Source organism: Podarcis melisellensis (assembly GCF_964234715.1).
Source record: "Podarcis melisellensis genome assembly, chromosome: 11".
Taxonomy (NCBI): Eukaryota; Metazoa; Chordata; class Lepidosauria; order Squamata; family Lacertidae; genus Podarcis; species Podarcis melisellensis.
In genome coordinates this window covers 232,858-253,774 of record NC_138543.1, presented here as the reverse complement: position 1 = coordinate 253,774, position 20,917 = coordinate 232,858, and the positions used below count along the sequence as shown (strand labels likewise).

Sequence of the window (20,917 nt, the reverse complement as noted above, 5' to 3'; positions counted from 1 at the left end):
GAGTACTGGCGCACGGCGAGGTTCCTGAACCAGAGGCACATATGCTGGGCGGAGTTCTTCGCGGATTTCGACTTCAAGATAGAGTACATCCCAGGAGACAACAACGTCATGGCAGATGCACTGTCCAGAAAGCCGCAATACCTAGAGGAGGCGGCTCCAGCAGCAGCAAAGCACATTTTCGCACCGAAGGCGTGGGCATGCGCTTCGGCAACCGTGGACCTGGATGCTGTACGTTGCGCGCTGCAGGAGGACCCCTTCGCACAAGCCAAGATGGAGGAGGTGCACAGTGGCAAGGCTAAGGACAACGAGTTCCAGATACGCGACAGATTGCTCATCCGCAAAGGGGCCCTCTACGTACCGGGGGACGACCTCCGCGCGAAGGTGCTGCAGCAGCTGCGCGACGCACCCACCGCCGGGCACTTCGGCAAAGAGAAGACTGTAGAATTGTTAGCCAGAGACTTTTGGTGGCCCAGGATGCGGGGGGAAGTAGCGGATTACGTCTCGAGGTGCGACACCTGCCAAAGAGCCAAGCCAGTGCACAGACCGCCGGCAGGTCTGCTGGAACCGCTGCAGACTCCGCTCGAACCGTGGGAGAGGGTGGCACTGGACTTTGTCACGGATCTACCCAGCTCGCGGGGCAAGACAGCAGTTCTAGTAGTGGTGGACATGTTCACCAAAATGGCCCATTTCATTCCGTGCGCGAAGGTGGCCACAGCGGAACAGACCGCCAAGCTGTTCATAGACCACGTGTTCAAGGTTCACGGCCTACCACGAGCTATCCTGTCCGACCGGGGGCGACAGTTCATCTCGAACTTCTGGCAGAAGCTGATGGGCATCCTGAATGTCAAGATCAACTTAGCCTCGGCGAGACACCCACAGACCAACGGGCAAGCGGAGCGGGTCAATGCCATCATGCAGCAGTACCTAAGATGCTACGCGAATCACCAGCCTGCGACATGGGTGGACTACCTGCCACTCGCCGAGTTCGCCTACAACAACACGAAGCACGTGTCCACGGGGGTGACGCCGTTCTTCGCCAACAATGGGAGACATCCCAGAACCTTCCCGGGATTAGAGAGAGTGGGGGAGGGGGAGCCACAGGCAGCGGACGCCTTCGCGTCAGAGTTGCAGGAGGTCCACGAACAGCTCCGAAGGCAGTTAGAACTAGCAAAGCACGCATACAAACTGCAGGCTGACAAACACAGAAGGGCCGGGGAAAACATACAGGTGGGAGACTGGGTTTGGTTGGCAGCCCAGGCAGTGCCGGCCAGATCACTAGCGAAGAAGAAGCTAGGACATAAGCAGCTAGGGCCTTACCAAGTCGAGGCACAGGTCAATCCAGTAGCCTTCCGGTTGACACTTCCGGAGGGATCCAGAATGCACCCGGTCTTTCATAGATCAGTGCTCACGCCCTACAAGGCACCCCACAGATTTCAGGAGCCGAGGAAGGCACCAGACCAGCTCAGGGAAGCGCCCACAGAAAGGGGGTCGCCAAGGGGGGAGCCCATCAACGAGGTCACAGAGATTTTAGACTCGAGATGGGGGGAAGAGGGGGTTGAGTATCTCCTTGCCAGGGAAGGTACCCCGGCAAGCGCCAACTGCTGGGTGCCATACTATGAGGTGGAGGAGCACTACCTCAAGGACGAGTTCCACGCACTCTTCCCACACAGACCTATGCCAGCAGATTATTTCGACGAATATCTTTTCACACCCACACTTTCAGCCAGCACGTTCCAGGGGTTCTCCTCGGACGAGGAACCAGCACCCGACACAAGTTCCCCGGAGGGATCACCCTCGGGGTCTGCCACAGACCGCTCTTATTGGTGGGACAATTGACCTGAGGGGGGCTGGAGCAGGGAGCTGCTGGAGGGGCCTTGGCAGCAAGCATCCCCCGGGGTGACAGGGGGGGAGACAGACATGGACGTGTTGGGAGAGGACCTTGGGTTCGAGCACGGAGGCCAAGAGATGGAAGCAGAGGAGATCGATGTCGACGAGAACATGGAGGACGATCTGGACTTATCCTGCTGGATGCACGCCACGGGAGACGAACTGTATCCGGCACTCACCCCCACAACGATGGAGCGCCCAGTACCCACACCTGAAGAAGGGGAGGGGGAAGGGGGGGTTCGAGGGGGGGATGGATGTCAGGGGCTCAGGAGCAGAGGCACAGGAAAGGGAGGAAATGGAGAGCGAAGGGGAGGAATCCGAAGGGAATGTAAGCGATGACAGTGGTCCGAGGTCTCTGAGTCTGTCCAGCGAATCGGAAGACTCACAGAAAGGGGCTCCCATGGTCAGAGCAAGGGGGACACCCCAGGGAGAAGGGACCAGAGGGGACTCAGAGAGCAGCAGTTGGAAATCAGGACCAGCTTCCCCACCAGAGCGCAGTAGGGGGGAGGAGTCCCAGGTATCGGGATCAGGCTGCTCACCGCCAGCGGGAGGAGAGGAGTCAGGATTGACCACGCCTCCATTGGAGAGCGAGGAAACGGTCGAGAGGAAGGTTGGAAGCTGGGCGCGCGCGCCAAGTTCAAATGTACAGGCAAGCGGCACAGTGGGTAGCCTGGGTAGGGAGCCAGGTCCTAAAGCCCGCCGAAAGGAGGGACAGGAGTCAGGGGGGTCAGCGTCAGAAGAGTCCAGGAAGGAGGAGACACCGGGGGGCAGAAGGACCCAGAGGAGAAAGGAGCAACGGAAAAGGTGGAGTAAGGCTAGGGTCTTAAACTGGTGTACAGGGGGTGGAGAATCAGACGGGGCTTCGCAGATCTAGCGTCTAGACGTAGGGCTGCACGCTGCGGCTTGTAAATGGAAACTGAACCTCAATAAAGACTTTTGCACATTACTACCGGCTAGCGTTGGTCCTCTGTGAGCTGGGACCTGGAGGCAGCTCTGACAATTTCACTCTGCGATGGTAGGGTGAACATGCATTTTAACACAAAAAGGAACAATTTAAAATAATTCCAAGCAGAGCTTCATTATCATATCTTCATGCAGATGGAAGAGGAAAGACGGTGTTTTGTTACTTTGGTCTCATTACATACACTTTGGATTTCTGGGTCAATGTGCATTTACACCAAAGAACTTGAAATTAGCGAAATCCGAAATTCTTCTTTCTATGTAGATGGCTCCCAAAACAACCTGTTTTGCTTTGTTTAGACTTATTACACTTCGCTTTGCTATTTGTGGGTGAATGAACACCAAAAAAACAATCCAAGCATATTCGTCCTCTTTCTATTGAGATGGAACCAAAACACCCATGCTTTATTTGAGCTGATAAGAAACATTTCACTCTGCGATTGTTGGGTGAACGTGCATTCTAACCCCAAAAACACCAATTTGAAATAAGCCCAATCAGAGCTTTATCAGTTCTTTTTATGCAGATGGAACCCAGAAAGCCTTTTTGATTTGGTTATGGATGATTGTGGTGCACAACCCAAAAACCCCATGCAAATTCAAATAAGCCCAATCAAAGCTTATTCGTCTTCTTTCTACGCATATGGAAGCAAAAAGACGGTGTTTTGTTATTTTGGTCTCATTACATACACTCTGCGATTTCTGGGTTAATGTTGCCTTAACCCCAAATAACACTTGAAATTAGCGAAATCCAAGATTCTTCTTTCAATAGAGTTAGGACCCAAAACAACTTGTTTTGCTTTGTTTAGGCTTATTACACTTCGCTTTGTGGGTGAATGAACAACGAAAGAACAATCAAAGCTTATTCGTCCTCTTTCTATTGAGATGGAACCTAAACACCTATGCTTAATTTGAGCTGATAAGAAACATTTCACTCTGCGATGGTAGGGTGAACGTGCATTTTAACACAAAAAGGAACAATTTAAAATAATTCCAAGCAGAGCTTCATTATCATATCTTCATGCAGGTGGAAGAGGAAAGACGGTGTTTTGTTACTTTAGTCTCATTACATACACTTTGGATTTCTGGGTCTATGTGCATTTATACCAAAGAACTTGAAAGCGAAATCCGAAATGCTTCTTTCTATGTAGATGGCTCCCAAAACAACCTGTTTTGCTTTGTTTAGACTTATTACACTTCGCTTTGCTATTTGTGGGTGAATGAACACCGAAAAAACAATCCAAGCTTATTCGTCCTCTTTCTATTGAGATGGAACCAAAACACCCATGCTTTATTTGAGCTGATAAGAAACATTTCACTCTGCGATTGTTGGGTGAACGTGCATTCTAACCCCAAAAACACCAATTTGAAATAAGCCCGATCAGAGCTTTATCAGTTCTTTTTATGCAGATGGAACCCAGAAAGCCTTTTTGATTTGGTTATGGATGATTGTGGTGCACAACCCAAAAACACCATGCAAATTCAAATAAGCCCAATCAAAGCTTATTCGTCTTCTTTCTACGCATATGGAAGCAAAAAGACGGTGTTTTGTTATTTTGGTCTCATTACATACACTGCGATTTCTGGGTTAATGTTGCCTTAACCCCAAATAACACTAGAAATTAGCGAAATCCAAGATTCTTCTTTCAATATAGTTAGGACCAAAAACAACTTGTTTTGCTTTGTTTAGGCTTATTACACTTCGCTTTGTGGGTGAATGCACAACGAAAGAACAATCAAAGCTTATTCGTCCTATTTCTATTGAGATGGAACCTAAATAACAACTTTATTCTGGATAATAATAAACATTTCACTCTGCGATTGTTGGCTGAACGTGCATTCTAACCCCAAAAATACGAATTTGAAATAAGCCCAATCAGAGCTTTATCATCTTCTTCTTATGCAGATGGAACCCAAAATGCCTTTTTGATTTGGTTAGGGGTGATTATGGTGTCCACCCAAAAAACACCATGCAAATTCAAATAAGCCCAATCAAAGCTTATTCGTCTTCTTTCTATGCATATGGAAGCAAAAAGACGGTGTTTTGTTATTTTGGTCTCATTACATACACTTTGCGATTTCTGGGTTAATGTTGCCTTAACCCCAAATAACACTTGAAATTAGCGAAATCCAAGATTCTTCTTTCAATATAGGACCCAAAACAACTTGTTTTGCTTTGTTTAGGCTTATTACACTTCGCTTTGTGGGTGAATGAACAACGAAAGAACAATCAAAGCTTATTCGTCCTCTTTCTATTGAGATGGAACCTAAACACCTATGCTTAATTTGAGCTGATAAGAAACATTTCACTCTGCGATGGTAGGGTGAACATGCATTTTAACACAAAAAGGAACAATTTAAAATAATTCCAAGCAGAGCTTCATTATCATATCTTCATGCAGATGGAAGAGGAAAGACGGTGTTTTGTTACTTTGGTCTCATTACATACACTTTGGATTTCTGGGTCAATGTGCATTTACACCAAAGAACTTGAAATTAGCGAAATCCGAAATTCTTCTTTCTATGTAGATGGCTCCCAAAACAACCTGTTTTGCTTTGTTTAGACTTATTACACTTCGCTTTGCTATTTGTGGGTGAATGAACACCGAAAAAACAATCCAAGCTTATTCGTCCTCTTTCTATTGAGATGGAACCAAAACACCCATGCTTTATTTGAGCTGATAAGAAACATTTCACTCTGCGATTGTTGGGTGAACGTGCATTCTAACCCCAAAAACACCAATTTGAAATAAGCCCAATCAGAGCTTTATCAGTTCTTTTTATGCAGATGGAACCCAGAAAGCCTTTTTGATTTGGTTATGGATGATTGTGGTGCACAACCAAAAAACACCAAGCAAATTCAAATAAGCCCAATCAAAGCTTATTCGTCTTCTTTCTACGCATATGGAAGCAAAAAGACAGTGTTTTTTTTTTTAATATTTTTTATTAAGGATTTTCTTGTTTTACAGAAGTGTAGTGCCTCGTATTTTTTTTCTTCTTCTTCCACGTAGCGTTTTTACAAATCTGTTTCATTTGTTGAGGCATTAGGGGGAGAAGAAAAAAGAAAGAAAAAAGAAAGGGGGTGGAGAGAGGGAAGATGGATGGGAGTGGGGTCGGGTGGCGGTGTTTCTATTATGCTTAATGTATGTAGAGTTTGGTTTCAGCGTGCTTGCGTTGTTCACTTGTGTTCCTTTGGTGGTGAGAGAGGTTGGGGTTGGCCTAGGGTGTGATTGTTTGCTTGTGATTGGCTGTGGTGATCTTTGTTTTCGTGTGTGAGTGAGGTGGGTGGGTGTTTTGGATCAGGTTAGCCATATTGATTTGTATGCTGTTGGTGGATTATTGTCATTGTCCTGTTGGGCTGTGTATGTGATAAAGGGGAGCCATACCGGGGTGAAGGCGTCTTCTTCTGTTTGTCCCCGTGTCAGTTTCAGTTTATTAGTTAATTTTTCTAGTAGGGCTGTTTCCCATACTATTTGGAACCATTGGTCCATGCTTACTCCTGACAGGTCTCTCCAGTGTCTGGTTATGATGTTTCTGGCTGCTGAGAGCAGGTGGGTTATGAGTTCTTTGTGGTGTAAATGGGCATTGTTGTCTTGGAAGATGTTTAGTAGGGCCAATTCTGGGGTGATGTCTATTACTTGCTTAGTTATTTTACATATTTCTTGTATGGCTGTTGTCCAGAATAGTTGAATTTTGGGACACTCCCACCACATGTGGAGGTATGTGCCTGTGGAGGTGCACCCTCTCCAGCATTTTGGTGAGGTTCCTGGGTGTATTAGCGCTAGTTTCCTTGGTGTTAGGTACCACCTGTAGGTGAGTTTCAGTGTGAGTTCTTTTCTTTTCGTTGATATGGATTTAAAGGGGGGTTTAGACCACATTCTGGTCCATTGAGTGGGGTTAATCTCATAGCCTATGTCATTCTCCCATTGTTTTTTGATTGCGTCTAGGGGATTTGCGGGATTTTGGAGTAGTATTTTGTATATTGCGGATACCGTCCCTTTACCGTTTCCCTTTGTTGTTAGGAGGAGGTTTTCGAAGGGGCCTAGTTGCTGCTGATTTTACTGTTGGGTTGTTTAAGAGGGCATGTAGTTGGTGTTGTGTTAACCAGGTCATTTGGGTGTCTTCTAGTTTGTCTTGTATTTCTTGTGTTGACAAGGGGTTGTTATTTTTATAAAAGTCTATTAGGCGATATAAGCCTTTGGTTCGCCAGGTTTTTGTCTGGAGGTTTTGTGCTGCATGGTAGAATAATGGGTGGTGCGCCAGGGGGATTAGTGGGGATGGGCTTGGGGATAGTTTGCCTATTTGTGTTTTCCATGCTTTGAGCATGGTCTGTGTGAACCTGTTAAGCGTTGTGGGAATTTTCTTTAGTTTGTTTGGGAGGAGAGGGTATGTTGTGGTGCAGGTGTTTTCAATTGTGTCCCTCTCTAGGTGTACCCATTGTTTTGTCTCATCTTCTAGTATATATGGGATTATATGGCGTATTTGGTTGGCATTGTAATATGCTTCTATGTTGGGGATTCCCCATCCTCCTTCTGAGGTGGGGAGGTGCAGGTATTTGGAGCTTATTATTGGTTTTTTATGTGAGAAGATGAAAGAGTGTAGTTTTCTCTGCCAACTGCGAAGTTGGGTTGAGGGGATCCAGATTGGGAGGGTTTGGAATAGGTAGGTTAGTTTTGGGAGTGTGATCATTTTGATCATGGCTATTTTGTCTGAGAGAGTGAAATTCATGTTATTCCATCTCTTTAGGTCTTTGTTAATTTGTCGCCACAGGGGCTTGTAGTTGTGGAGGTACAATTTATTGAGGTTTCTGGTTATTTGTACCCCTAGGTATCTGAACTTGGTGTGGCAAAGTTTTATTTTGGTGACCTTCGTGAGTTCTTTTTGGGTGTGAGGAGGGGTGTTAAAGCACATAGCTTCTGACTTTGTAAAATTTACCTGTAGGCCCGACACCATTGCAAATGTGTTGAGTTCTCTGATTAGGGAGGTTGCTGTGCTTATGGGGTCTGGTGTTGTGACCATTAGGTCATCTGCAAAGAGCCCTAATTTATAGGTTCTGCCTTTTATTTCCACTCCCTTGATGTCTGTGGCTGCTCGGATGCGGATTGCTAAGGGTTCCAGAGCCAGGATAAATAAGAAGGGAGACAGTGGGCATCCTTGTTTCGTGCCTCTTTGGATAGCTATAGTATTAGAATCCATATTATTAGTTCTGCATTTTGCTGAGGCTTGGGAGTATATTTGTTTGAGGATTTGTAGGAAGTTGGGGCCAAATTTCATGTTAGTTAGTACTGCTAATATGTATTTCCACTCCAAGCAGTCAAAGGCTTTGAGGATGTCTAGGGACATAATTGTCAATGGGAGTTTGGTTGCCTTGCTGTGTTCGATCAGGTTCAGTAGTTTCCTGATGGGGTCTGTTATATTGCGGCCAGGGACAAAGCCAGTCTGGTCTGGGGCTATTAATTTGTGTAGGAAGGTTTTTAGGCGGTTGGCCAAGATTGATGTGAATATCTTGTAGTCTTGGTTTATTAATGAGATTGGGCGGTATGATTCTACTTTGAGGCTATCTTTTAGTGGTTTGGGGATGGAGACTATTTTGGAGTGGGTCCAGGTTTTGGGGATGGGGCCCCCTTTTAAGATGTCGTTGAATAGGCGGGTCATGTAGGGCATCAAGGGTTCTTTGAATTTCCTATAGAATTCTGCTGTGAAGCCATCTGGGCCTGGGGCTTTGTGTGGTTTCAGGTTTTTGAGGACCGCATCTATTTCCTCTGGGGTGATAGGGCTGTCCATGAATTCCTGTTCCTCATCAGTTAGGGTAGGCATGGTCAGTCCTGCTAGGAATGTTCTGATTTCCTTCTCTGGTGGGTTATGGGAGGTGTATAGGTTGGAGTAGAATTCTGCAAATTCTGAGGTTATTTCTTTGGGGGAGAATGTTATGTTGCCGTCTTTTTTGGTGATGCAGTGTAGTCTTGTTTTGAGTGCTTTTTTCCTACATCTATTTGCTAGTAATCTGGAGTTTTTCCCTCCATATTCATAGAAACGTTGTTTAGAGTATAGAATGTTGATCATTGTTTTGTTAATTTCTAGGGAGTCTAGTTCTCTCCTTTTTTGTTCTATAAGTTTGAGGAGTTTTTTAGATCCTGTTTGTTTATAGCGTGATGAGAGGGCTGTGATGTCTTGTTCTATTTTGCTAATTTTTGAGGAGGTTTGTTTTTTAAGGAATGTTTTCTCTTTTATGCAAGCTCCTCTGGTGACCGCTTTCATTGCGTCCCATAGGAGGGGGGTTGTTATATTGTTTACATCGTTTTCCTTGAAGTAGTTTTGGAGGGTTTTTGTGAGACTCTCTCTAATTTGTTTGTTTGTAGTTAGGATGGAACTGAAGGACCATGAAGGGGTGGTTTGTGTTCCTTCTCCTATTTTAACAATGACTTCTACTGGGGCGTGATCTGTGATTTTAATGTTACCTATGTTTGTTGATTCTACTGAGGGGATCAGACCCTGTGTGAGTAGAATGCTGTCCAGTCTGGACACTGTATCATGGCATCCCGATTGGAATGTATGGCTGATGTCTCCCGGGTTTTGCTCACCCCAAATGTCGTAGAGACCCCTGCTTTTTAGCATTTTTAGTAACTTGTAAGAGTTCCTAGTTGTTGGGAGTTTCCTTCGGAGGAAGGTTGCCCACGGGGTTGTGGGGTGGATATCTTTCAGGGATAAACCTTTCATATTTAGATTGAGGTCCCCTCCTAGGATTGCTTCCCCTTCAGAGAAGGATAGGAATTTGTTTAGTATCTTCTGGAAGAATTCTAATTGTTTCGTGTTTGGGGCATATATGGAGCCGATTGTCAGTTTGATTTTGCCATCTAGTGTCCCTTTAGCAAAAATGAATCTGCCTTTTTTGTCCTTGAGGACTGTTGTGGCAGTGAAGTTCAGGTCTCTACTGAGTATTATGGCTACACCACGAGCTTTCCCTGAGCCTTGTGCGACCCACTGTTGATTGAAGCGGGGGTCGCTCAGGAGTTTGCTGCCTTTGGGTGGGTTGTGTATTTCTTGTAGGAAGGTGATGTGTGGTTTCATGGTGTTTATGTATGAGGTGATGCGTTTTCTTTTGATGGGGTTTCCCAGCCCCCTCACATTTAATGTAATTGCTTTTAGGCTAGCCATCTTGCTTATCTATTATGTGGGGCGATTCCCTGCCAACCCGTTCGGGTTGTCTTGTGTCTCTCTCTTCGTGTTGTTTAAAGAACCAGTGGGGTTGCGCTGACCTAGGGTGTGGAGGGTGGGGGGCTAGTGGGATTAGAGTGAGATTTGGGTTAAAGAGTAGGGGGTAAGTTGTAGGGAGTTTCCTATATGTAGTCATATAGGCGTTTGTTTGGGGTATTTTGGGCCATCTGGCATTTAGCTGGTTGGTCCTAGGTCTCAGCTGGTGTGGAAGGCCATGTTCAAGGACAGGCCATCCCCCCTGTTGTTTGCGATGGGGGGTGATCAGCGAGACAGTGTGAAGTGACTTTGTAACGTCGCTATCAGGTATAAGGTTCGTAAGCAATGTTGCCAATGTTATGAGCAACATTGTTGGTGTGTTGGGGTGGGGATGTGGGTGCTGGTACGCTCTGGTGCCACCATATTGCTGGTTGGGTATCAGATTTTAGCCTGATTGTGGGTTGTGTTATTAAGGTTGGAGTTGTTTTTCCTTAGTATGGAGTATGAGGATGTTGAAGGTGTGGGTGATGGGGAATGTGGTTGAGGTCGTCTGGACTGGTGTTGGGGTGGGGGTTTCTGTGGGGGTGCGGGGCTGGGGGGATGTTGATGGTGTTAACTAAATCTATGTTTTTTGGGGGGGGAGAGAGGGGGAAAAGGGGGGGAGAAATCACCAGTCCTTCGGTTTGTGGTTTTTTCCTGGTTGCTTCATTCAGCTGCGGTTGTTGTTGTTATTGTAGGGTTGTCCATCTACGATGAATTGGTTTGGTTAATCTTGGTCTGGTTTCTGGTGTCGTATGGCCGGCGGGACGGTTCTGAGCATGATGCTTGCCTGTATTGGTTTGCGTTGTTCTGCCGCTTCTGTTGATTCTTTTTCCTCTGTACCGTCGTCCAGTTGTTTGCTGTTGTTTCCTCCTGGTTGGGGCTGTCATTTGGTGGGTTTGTCGGTTGCCATTCCGGTGGGAGGTCGAGTTCAAGGTTCTTTAGTAGTTGCAGGGCCTCAGGTATGTTGGTAGCCATGTGTTGTGTTGTATTGGTTGTTGCAATGAGGCGGAAGGGGAAGCCCCATCGGTATTTGATCCCTGCTTGTTGGAGACGCTGGGTGCATGGGCGCAGGCTTTTCCTCCGGTTTAGGGTATCCTGAGATAGGTCTTGTAGGGCCAGAATGGGGGTTTCTCCGTATCGAAGGTTGCTTGAGTTTCTGAGGTGGTGCCATATCTCTTCCTTCTTTTTGTAGCGTGTGAAGCATACAATGATGTCTCTTGGGGGGGCGCTGGGTTTTGGCATAGGTTTTAGGGCTCTGTGTGCCCTCTCCAAGTCATCCGCCTCGAGTTTCAGGCTTGGGATTGTGTTTTTCAGCCAGCGTATAATTAGGTCTGCTGGGCTTTTCTCCTCTGTTTTTTCAGGAAAGTTGCGGAAGCGGATGTTACAACGTCTATTGCGATCTTCAAGGTCAGCTTGTTTAATTTTCATCTCTCTGTGTTCTGCTTCCATTTGGTTTACCAGTTCGTCCAGTTTCTTGTTCACACGTGCGTTCTCCTCCCGGTATTGCTCTATTATTTTTTCTTGCATTTGGTTTTTGTTCTCTAGAGCTTCCACTTTGGAGGTTAGATTGTTGATTAGTACCTGCATGGGAGCCATTGTGGCCTTCAGTGTTTCTTCTAATCTTGCTTCCATTTCCCTCAGATCTCGTTTCGTTATTGGGTGGTCATCATCTTGAAGGGGAGTTGCCATCTTAGCATTGTTTGCCATCTCCCTGGTTGGTGTCATCTCGGTCTCCTTGATAGTTTTTGTCAGAGCCACCCGTTGGTCCCAGCTCACAAGAGACCCAAGCCCAAACCAGTTTATTTACAAAAGTCTTTATTGAAGATCATTGCTCCTTTTACGTTCCATCTCCGTGGCTCTACGTCTGAACGTTAGACCGCTGAAGTCCCCTCTGAGTCGGTACCGCCTCTACACCAGTTTAAGAGGCTTGTGCTGGACCACCTCTTCCTCTCCTTCCTCTTCCGCAGGGTCTTTCTGCCCCCCTGGGTTCCCTCCCGCCGGGACTCGCCCGAGGCTGAATCCTCTGACGCCTCTTCCCCCCTCCTTCGCGCTTTGGGGCCGGGCTCCTCCCCAGGGCTCTCTTCACTTCCGCGCGCCTCCACATTTGAACTTGGCGCGCGTACGTTGCTCCTGACCTTTCTCTCGACCGCTACACTGCTCCCGGTGCTACTCTCCGCCCCTTCCGGCAGAGCGCCCTGCTCCGATCTCCTCCCCCTGTCTCCTTCTTGCTCTGCTCCCTCTGACACACTGGTAACTCCACCCCCTTCACTCCGTTCCGGCGGAGAAACCGGCTCCGATCTCCCACTCTCACTGGGGGCTCTCCTCTCGCTCCCCTGCTCCTGATTGCTTCCCCCTTGGGGTCCCCTTGGTCTGACCAGGGGGGCTCCCTTTTGGGAGTCCTCTGACTCACTGGACAGACTCACGGACGACCTTTGGTCATTGTCATCCTCCTCCTCGTCTCTCTGGGATTCTTCCCCCTCGCTCTCTGTCTCCTCCCCCATCTGCCCTTCTCTCCCTGAAACCCTGACATCCATCCCCCCCTCGAAGCCCCCCCTTCCCCCCTCCCGCCTGTCGGGTGCAGGTCGTGGGAGCTGCGGCTCTTCGGGGTTAGATTCAGGATACAGGTCGTCTACGTCCATGTTCTCTGCTGGCAGTTCTGTGTATGTGTGTTCGAACTCGGGTTCTTCAGCCAGCGCCGTCTCAGTCTTTTCTTCCATTGCTACTTCCTCTGGTGCTGCCCGCCAAGGCCCCATCATCCACCTCTTACGCCATTCCTCCTCTGGTTGCTCCTCCCACCAATAAGGGGTTTCCGTGTCCACCCCCGAGCACGATCCCCTGGGCGGGCTTGATTCTGGTGTTCCTTCCTCGGCGGAAGAAAAACCCCTGAAAGTGCTGTCTGAAACTGTGGGCGTAAAGAGCCAGTCATCAAAGTACTCGGCTGGCATGGGTCTATGTGGGAAAAGGGCATGGAACTCGTCTTTTAGAATAGGTTCGTCTAAGGCGTAGTCCGGCACCCAACTATTGGCACTGGCTGGGGCACCTTCTCTAGCGAGAAAGTATTCTACTCCCTCCGCCCCCCATCTCGAGTCCAGGATCTCTGTGACCTTGTTGAGCGGTTCGGTCCTAGGTGACCCCCCCTCTTGGGCGACTCTCTGCGTGGGTCTGGTACTGTTTCTGACTCCTGAAACCTGTGTGGGGCCTTGTAGGGAGTGAGCACCGACCTATGAAAGACCGGGTGCACTCTGGAGCCTTCTGGGAGAGCCAGGCGAAATGCTACAGGATTGATCCTAGCCTCAACTTGGTATGGCCCCAGCTGCCTGTGTCCTAGCTTCTTTTTGGCTAACGATTTGGCTGGCATCGCTTGGGCCGCTAACCATACCCAGTCCCCCACCTGGATGTCTTCTCCCGCCCTTCTGTGTTTGTCCGCCTGCACCTTATAGGCTTGTTTGGCCAGCTCCAAATGTCTCCGCAGTTCCTCGTGCACTTCCTGCAACTCTGCGGCGAACTGGTCGGCCTCTTGTGGCACGCCCTCTCCCGTTTCCACGAGCGTCGGAAAGGTTCTGGGATGACGGCCATTGTTCGCAAAGAACGGCGTCACCCCCGTCGATGCGTGCTTCGTGTTGTTGTAGGCAAACTCAGCCATCGGCAAGTAGTCTACCCACGCTGCGGGTCGCTGATTGGCGTAACATCTCAGGTACTGCTGCATGATCGCGTTGACCCTCTCTGCTTGGCCGTTGGTCTGTGGATGTCTCGCCGACGCTAGGTTGATCTTGACGTGCAGGATACCCAGAAGCTTCTGCCAAAAATTGGAAACAAATTGGCGCCCCCTGTCGGATAGGACGGACTGCGGCAGCCCATGCACCCTGAACACGTGGTCGACGAAAAGTTTGGCGGTCTGTTCTGCCGTCGCCACCTTGGCACAAGGAATGAAGTGCGCCATCTTGGTGAACAGGTCCACAACCACCAGTACCGCCGTCTTGCCCCTGGAGCTGGGCAGATCAGTAACAAAGTCCAGTGCTACCCTCTCCCACGGTTGCTGCGGCGTCTCCAGCGGTTCCAGCAACCCCGCCGGCTTCTGGTGTACTGGTTTGGACCTCTGACAGGTGTCACACCTGGCGACGTAATCCGCCACCTCTCCCCGCATCTGGGGCCACCAAAAGTCCCTGGCCACTAATTCTATTGTCTTCTCTTTGCCAAAGTGGCCCGCACTGGGGGCGTCGTGCAACTGTTGCAGAACCTTCGCGCGGAGCTCGTCGCTTGGTACGTAAAGAGCACCTTTGCGAGTCAAGAGCCCGTCTCGCAACTGGAACTCATCGTCTCTCTGTGACCCCCTGCGCAGCTCCTCTATCTTGGATTGTGCAAACTGATCCACTTGCAAAGCGCGTCGCAAAGCGTCCAGGTCGACTGCGATGGCAGCGCACGCCCACGCCTGCGGTGCGAAAATGTGCTTCGCTGCTATTGGTGCCGTCTCCTCAAGATATTGTGGTTTCCTGGAGAGCGCATCGGCTATAACATTGGAATCCCCCGGGATGTATTCTATTCTGAAGTCGAAATCCGCGAAGAATTCTGCCCAGCGCATGTGTCTTTGGCTCTGGAGCTTCGCTGTTCGCCAATACTCTAAGTTCTTGTGATCCGTGCGGACCTGCACTGTGTGCTTGGCTCCTATGAGGAAGTGCCGCCACGCTTTGAAAGCTGCGTGAATGGCCAACAGTTCCCTGTCCCATATGGTGTAGTTCTGCTCCGTCTTGCTGAGCTTTCGGGAGTAGAAGGCGCCAGGTCTCCAATTCCCTTGCGGATCCTCTTGCAGAAGGACGGCTCCAACCGCTCTGTCGGACGCATCGGTTTCAACCCGCATGGGCCTGCCGGGATTCACGTGCAGCAGCTGCTCCTCGGAGGCGAAGAGGCTTTTGAGCTTCCGAAAAGAGCGCTCTGCCTGTTCCGTCCAAGCGAACTTCTTCTTCTTGGAACTGAGGGTGTCCGTGATTGCTGCCGTCTCCTTTGCAAAACCTTTGATGAATTTGCGATAAAAATTGGCAAACCCGATGAATCTCTGGACCTCCTTCCGATTGCGTGGGCTCTTCCAGTCTAACACCGCTCGGACCTTGACGCTGTCCATGGCCAATCCCTCGTCGGACAGCTTGTAGCCGAGGAAATCCACCTCCGTCACATCAAACTGGCATTTCTCCAATTTGGCGTAAAGCCTGTGCTCCCGCAACCTCTGCAGGACCTCCTTTACGTCCTTCTCGTGAGCTTCCGGCGATTCCGAGAAAATCAGGATGTCGTCGAGAAAACACACACACTTCTTGTAGAGGAGTCCCGCCAGCACGTGATGCATAAATGCTTGGAAACGTGGCTGCCATTTTGGAGACCAAACGGCATAACTCTGTATTCATACGTGCCCAGAGGCGTGAACATGGCAGTCTTCCACTCATCGCCCTCCCGGATGCGGATGAGGTTGTACGCTCCACGCAAATCCAACTTGGTGAAGATCTTACCCTTCCTAACGGTCGCTAGGAGGTCGTCAATCTTGGGCATGGGAAATGCCTTGGGCTTAGTCAGTCTGTTTATGAATCTATAGTCCACAATGAGTCTTTTTTGGGGCGTGTCTTTCTTCTTCACAAAGAAAACAGGACTGCCTCCCACTGCTTTGGATTCCCGGATGAAACCGCGCTTCAAATTATGCTCTATGAACTCTCTGAGCTCTTGCATCTCGTCCTCAGACATGGAATACAGTTTTGCAGTCGGCAACTGCGCCCCCGGCACCAGGTCGATCGCACAGTCGTAAGGCCTGTGAGGCGGTAACTTGTCAGCTTCTTTCTCGCAGAAAACCTCCAAAAATCCTTCGTACTTGCGAGGCACTGCCTGCACCATGCCAAGGTGCAACTGCTGCTCAGCCCCCTCCTCCTGATTGGTCTGGATGCAATGCTGAGCACAATACGATGAGCAGAAGGTGATTTGACGCTGGTACCACGCTACAGCGGGACTGTGCCTCTCCAGCCAACTCATGCCCAATACTATGGGCGTGTCTGACAGGTGGGTGACATTGAAGCTAATGACTTCTCGATGGTTTCCAATCTGCATCACCATGGGAGGCGTCTGCTGCACAACTTGCCCTCCCAGCAATCTCCTGCCGTCCACCGTAACTACGTTCAGAGGCGTCGTTGCAGGCAGGAGCGCTATACAATGCTGCTTGACAAATTGCATTCCCACAAAATCGGCATTGCTCCCTGAATCAATCGTGATGGGAACTTCCAGGGTGTATCCATTCGGCAGCTGAAGCGTTGCAGTGAGCTGCACTTCTGGCTTGGGTGGTAAAGGGTCTGTGCGTTGCAAGGGTGCTGGGGACTGCTCTACAGATTCGCCTGGCTGAGCCCCAGTAGCTCCGCTTCCAGCCAGGCACTGTCGTTTCCCTGAGGCTGCTCTCTTTGCACCACTTCCGCTGCCACTGTTGCTAGAGCTGCAGTGTGTTTTTGGAGCCTCTGGGGGCACTCTTTCGCCATATGCTGTGCACTGTCACAGATGTAACATTTCCTGGTTCCTCTAGGAGGCTTCGCCTTTACTGCACCGGAAACAGGGGCTCTGGATGGTGTCTGAGCCCTAGCACCACCAATTTCCATCGGCTCTTCTCCCTGCCTCCCCAAGGGCGAGGGGTGCGTCTGGCTGAAGTCCCTGGGGACAAAAGGAGGCGTTCTCGCTGGTGCACGCGCCTGGGGTCCCTCCCCCTCGTGCCAAGGGCGTCCCTCGTGTCGTATTCCGATCGCAAGAGCCCTCTGCACCACGTCTTCTAGGGTCTGGGGTCTGTCTCCTCTGGCAATCTCATCCTTGATGGGGCCGCTAAGACCTTCCCAGAACAGATCTCTTACTGGTTTACTGTCCTTCTCCCAGCCCAACGCAGTTAATAATGCGAAGAATCTGGAATGATATTGACGTACAGTGGCTTTGCCTTGCCGCATCTCTCTACGAGCATCTCTCTACGAGCATCTCTCTACGAGCAATATCCACGTCCACAGATGACTGGAAACAAGCATCCATCGCTTTAATAAATTCATCAGAATTGCGGCGGGCAGGGCCATCTTCGCGCCACAAATTGTGCAACCAAGCTCTAGCCTCTCCATGCAAATGCGAAATTATAAACCCCACTCTCTCTTCCTCGTCTTTAAAATCATTGCGAAGCAAATGCAGTGCATACACGACGTCTGCCCTGAAGTTAGGGTAGTTTTTCAGGTTGCCATCGAAGTGGGTAACCAGGGTGCCCCCCCGCCGTCCAAGTCCAACTCCCTCCGATCTGGATCCCGGGACCCCTGCCCCGCTTGCATGCTCCCACCTTGTTCGCAGGTCCTGGCAAGCCTTCTCCAGTTCGTCATTCTTCTTCTGAGATGCAATGACCGCAGCTGTGAGTTCGGTAACCTGATTCCTCAGCGTTAGCAGCTGTTCCTCCGTACTCATGGCTGCTACCGTTGGTGAGCTTTGCAAAAAAAATTTTTGCGTTCTGTGGGAGGGGACTTACTGTCAGAGCCACCCGTTGGTCCCAGCTCACAAGAGACCCAAGTCCAAACCAGTTTATTTACAAAAGTCTTTATTGAAGATCATTGCTCCTTTTACGTTCCATCTCCGTGGCTCTACGTCTGAACGTTAGACCGCTGAAGTCCCCTCTGAGTCGGTACCGCCTCTACACCAGTTTAAGAGGCTTGTGCTGGACCACCTCTTCCTCTCCTTCCTCTTCCGCAGGGTCTTTCTGCCCCCCTGGGTTCCCTCCCGCCGGGACTCGCCCGAGGCTGAATCCTCTGACGCCTCTTCCCCCCTCCTTCGCGCTTTGGGGCCGGGCTCCTCCCCAGGGCTCTCTTCACTTCCGCGCGCCTCCACATTTGAACTTGGCGCGCGTACGTTGCTCCTGACCTTTCTCTCGACCGCTACACTGCTCCCGGTGCTACTCTCCGCCCCTTCCGGCAGAGCGCCCTGCTCCGATCTCCTCCCCCTGTCTCCTTCTTGCTCTGCTCCCTCTGACACACTGGTAACTCCACCCCCTTCACTCCGTTCCGGCGGAGAAACCGGCTCCGATCTCCCACTCTCACTGGGGGCTCTCCTCTCGCTCCCCTGCTCCTGATTGCTTCCCCCTTGGGGTCCCCTTGGTCTGACCAGGGGGGCTCCCTTTTGGGAGTCCTCTGACTCACTGGACAGACTCACGGACGACCTTTGGTCATTGTCATCCTCCTCCTCGTCTCTCTGGGATTCTTCCCCCTCGCTCTCTGTCTCCTCCCCCATCTGCCCTTCTCTCCCTGAAACCCTGACAGTTTTGGTTTGAGGTTGGCTTGGCGTCCACTTGGGGTAGGGCGTGTGGTGGTTAGGAGTTGTGGCAGTGGTGATTCCTGGGTATTGTTGGGTTGTTGAGCTGATCAGGCTTTGTTGGCTGGTGGCTTTTACAGAGCGTTTGGATTAGGTGGTCATTTGTGTCACTTCTAGCCTGTGTTTTAAGAACTTCTCTTGGGTTTTCTGTAGTTGCCTCAGCGATGCCGCCGAGGCTGGGGGGGAGGGCAGGTAAGCAGAGATGGGTAGACTAACGGACAGACAGTTCATATAAAGGGAGGGGGTTAGCAGGTAGAGATGCAAGAGATTAGAGGGGTGGGGCCAGGGGAAATATGTGTTTAGGAGGGGGTTGTATATATCCAAAAGGGGTACTGGGGTCCAGTTAAGGTGGAAATTGGGGTTGGGAGTGCGCTTAGAAACAGAGACAGACAAATAGGCTATATGTAAAGGGTGGAGGGAGAAAAGGGAAGAAGAGGAAGAAGAAGAAGAAGAAGAAGAAGAAGAAGAAGAAGAAGAAGAAGAAGAAGAAGAAGAAGAAGAAGAAGGAAGAAGAAAGAAAGAAAGAAAGAAAGAAAGAAAGAAAGAAAGAAAGGAAGGAAGGAAGGAAGGGGGAGGCGGGGGGAGAGAGGGGAGATTGGAGTAAGAGAGGAGAGAGAGAGAGAGAGAGAGAGAGAGAGAGAGAGAGAGAGAGAGAGAGAGAGAGAGGAGAGATAGTACAGTAATATCAGTGGTATTAGATTGCAGCAGTAGTTCCTTTAGGGGAAGGGGGGATGGAGAGAGGGAGGAGGGAGAGAAAAGGAGAGGAGGAGGGGGAGGGGTGGGAGAGGGAAGGAGAAGAAAAGAGAGGGGGAGAGGGGAGGAGGGAGGGAGGGAGGGAGGGAGAGCTGCTGCAATGGTATGGGGGAAAGTCTTATTTTAAAAGAGGGGGTGGGGGGAAGGGCTCCCCTCTCATAAACAAACTGACAGACAGGCTAAAACGGGGGGGGGATTGATTTTTTTAAAAAAATACAAGGGATAGAAAGCAAAATTGGGGATGAAAAATGAAAGGTGGGATAAAGGGAAAAAATGAGGAGTGGTGAAGAGAGAGAGGGGAGAGAAAAAAGGGAGAGAAAAATAAAAGGGGGGAGTTGAGGGGGGGAGTATCAATAACAATAACAGTGATGTAGAGGAAATTTTTGTTTTAAAAGAGAGTGGTGGTTGTAGCTGGGGGTGAAAGATTTCCCCCTCAAGAACAAGCCAACAAATAGAAAAGAAAGGGCTTTAAAAAGAGAGGGGGGGAATGTGTGTGTGTGTGTGTTGTTGTTTTTTTAAAAATAAAAAATAAAAATAAAATAAATAATACTATTTCCCCCTAATTATTGTTCTTATTTTTTGTTTGTAAAAAAGTAATTAAAATTGTACGGGTAAAAGATAAAAATGAGAATTAAAGGTAAAAAAAGAAAAAGAAAGGGGGGGTTGTCTTTAGATAGATAGGTAGATAGATAGAGTTTTTTATTTAAAAATAAAAATAAAAATGAGTAAGGTATAGGTAAAAGAGAGTGGAAAGTCTGGGGCGAAGTGGCAGTCCCAGGAAACGGCCTGTGATGGTTCAGGGCTGTTTTCTGGGTACTGCCATTTTAATTCTTAAGAGGGGAGTTTGAGGTGAAAATAAAATGAGGTTTAAATTGAGTGTGTGTGTGTGTGTGTGTGGAAAAGTGTGTCTTTAAATAGTGTGTAGAAAAGATAGAAATAAAAATAAAGATTCAATTAAAGGGTGGCTGCAGCAGCAGTGGCCCCTCTTTTAAAAAGAAAAATGATAAAAGTAGGTATATGGGGGGGAATAAAAAAGTATTTCTTCTTTTTATTTTTATTTTTATAAAAAATTTTATTAAGATTTTTTACAGATACATATTTAACAAACAGAATAGGTTTCATAACATCCTTTCATTCTATTGTGGACTCCCTCACGTCTCCCGCTTCCACTTCATCATTAAAAACGAATTTTTCCAAGCAAATTATCATCTTGTTTATGATCTTAAGTGCAGTATTTAGATTAAACTCAAATAAAAAATTATAATTTAATGGTAGACAGTTATTTCTGCTCTGGCTTCCTTGTTAGGATTCAACCAAATTACAGTACTTTTGTAAATAAATCTTAAATTTCTTCCAGTCTTCTTCAACCCTCTCCTCTCCCAGGTCGCGGATTCTGCCAGTCATCTCAGCTAGTTGCATATAGTCCATCAGCTGCATCTGCCATTCTTCCAGTGTGGGTAGATCTTGAGTTTTCCAGCTCTTAGCAATAAGTATCCTTGCCGCCGTTGTAGCATACATAAAAAATGTTCTGTCCTTCTTTAACACGTTCTGGCCGACCATGCCCAGAAGGAAGGCCTCTGGTTTCTTGGTGAAGGTATACTTAAATACCTTTTTTAACTCATTATATATCATTTCCCAGAAGGCCTTCACTTTAGGGCAGGTCCACCAGAGGTGAAAGAATGTTCCTTCATTTTCCTTACATTTCCAACATTTGTTATCAGACGAATGGTGTATTTTAGCCAAT

The 20,917-nt window shown here is 48.8% G+C and overlaps 1 protein-coding gene across 1 annotated transcript in view; it reads right to left on the bottom strand.

Annotated features, from left to right (window-relative positions):
- Positions 1-10,782: 10,782 nt before the first annotated feature.
- The window catches only part of LOC309379947 (uncharacterized protein), a gene marked incomplete at its 3' end in the record, with an annotated part of 126,605 nt that continues 116,470 nt past the window's right edge, over positions 10,783-20,917 (bottom strand). The window contains exon 3 of the mRNA XM_081929472.1: positions 10,783-11,658. Coding sequence (XP_081785598.1) covers positions 10,783-11,658 — 876 coding nt within the window. The remainder of the gene's footprint in view (positions 11,659-20,917) is intronic.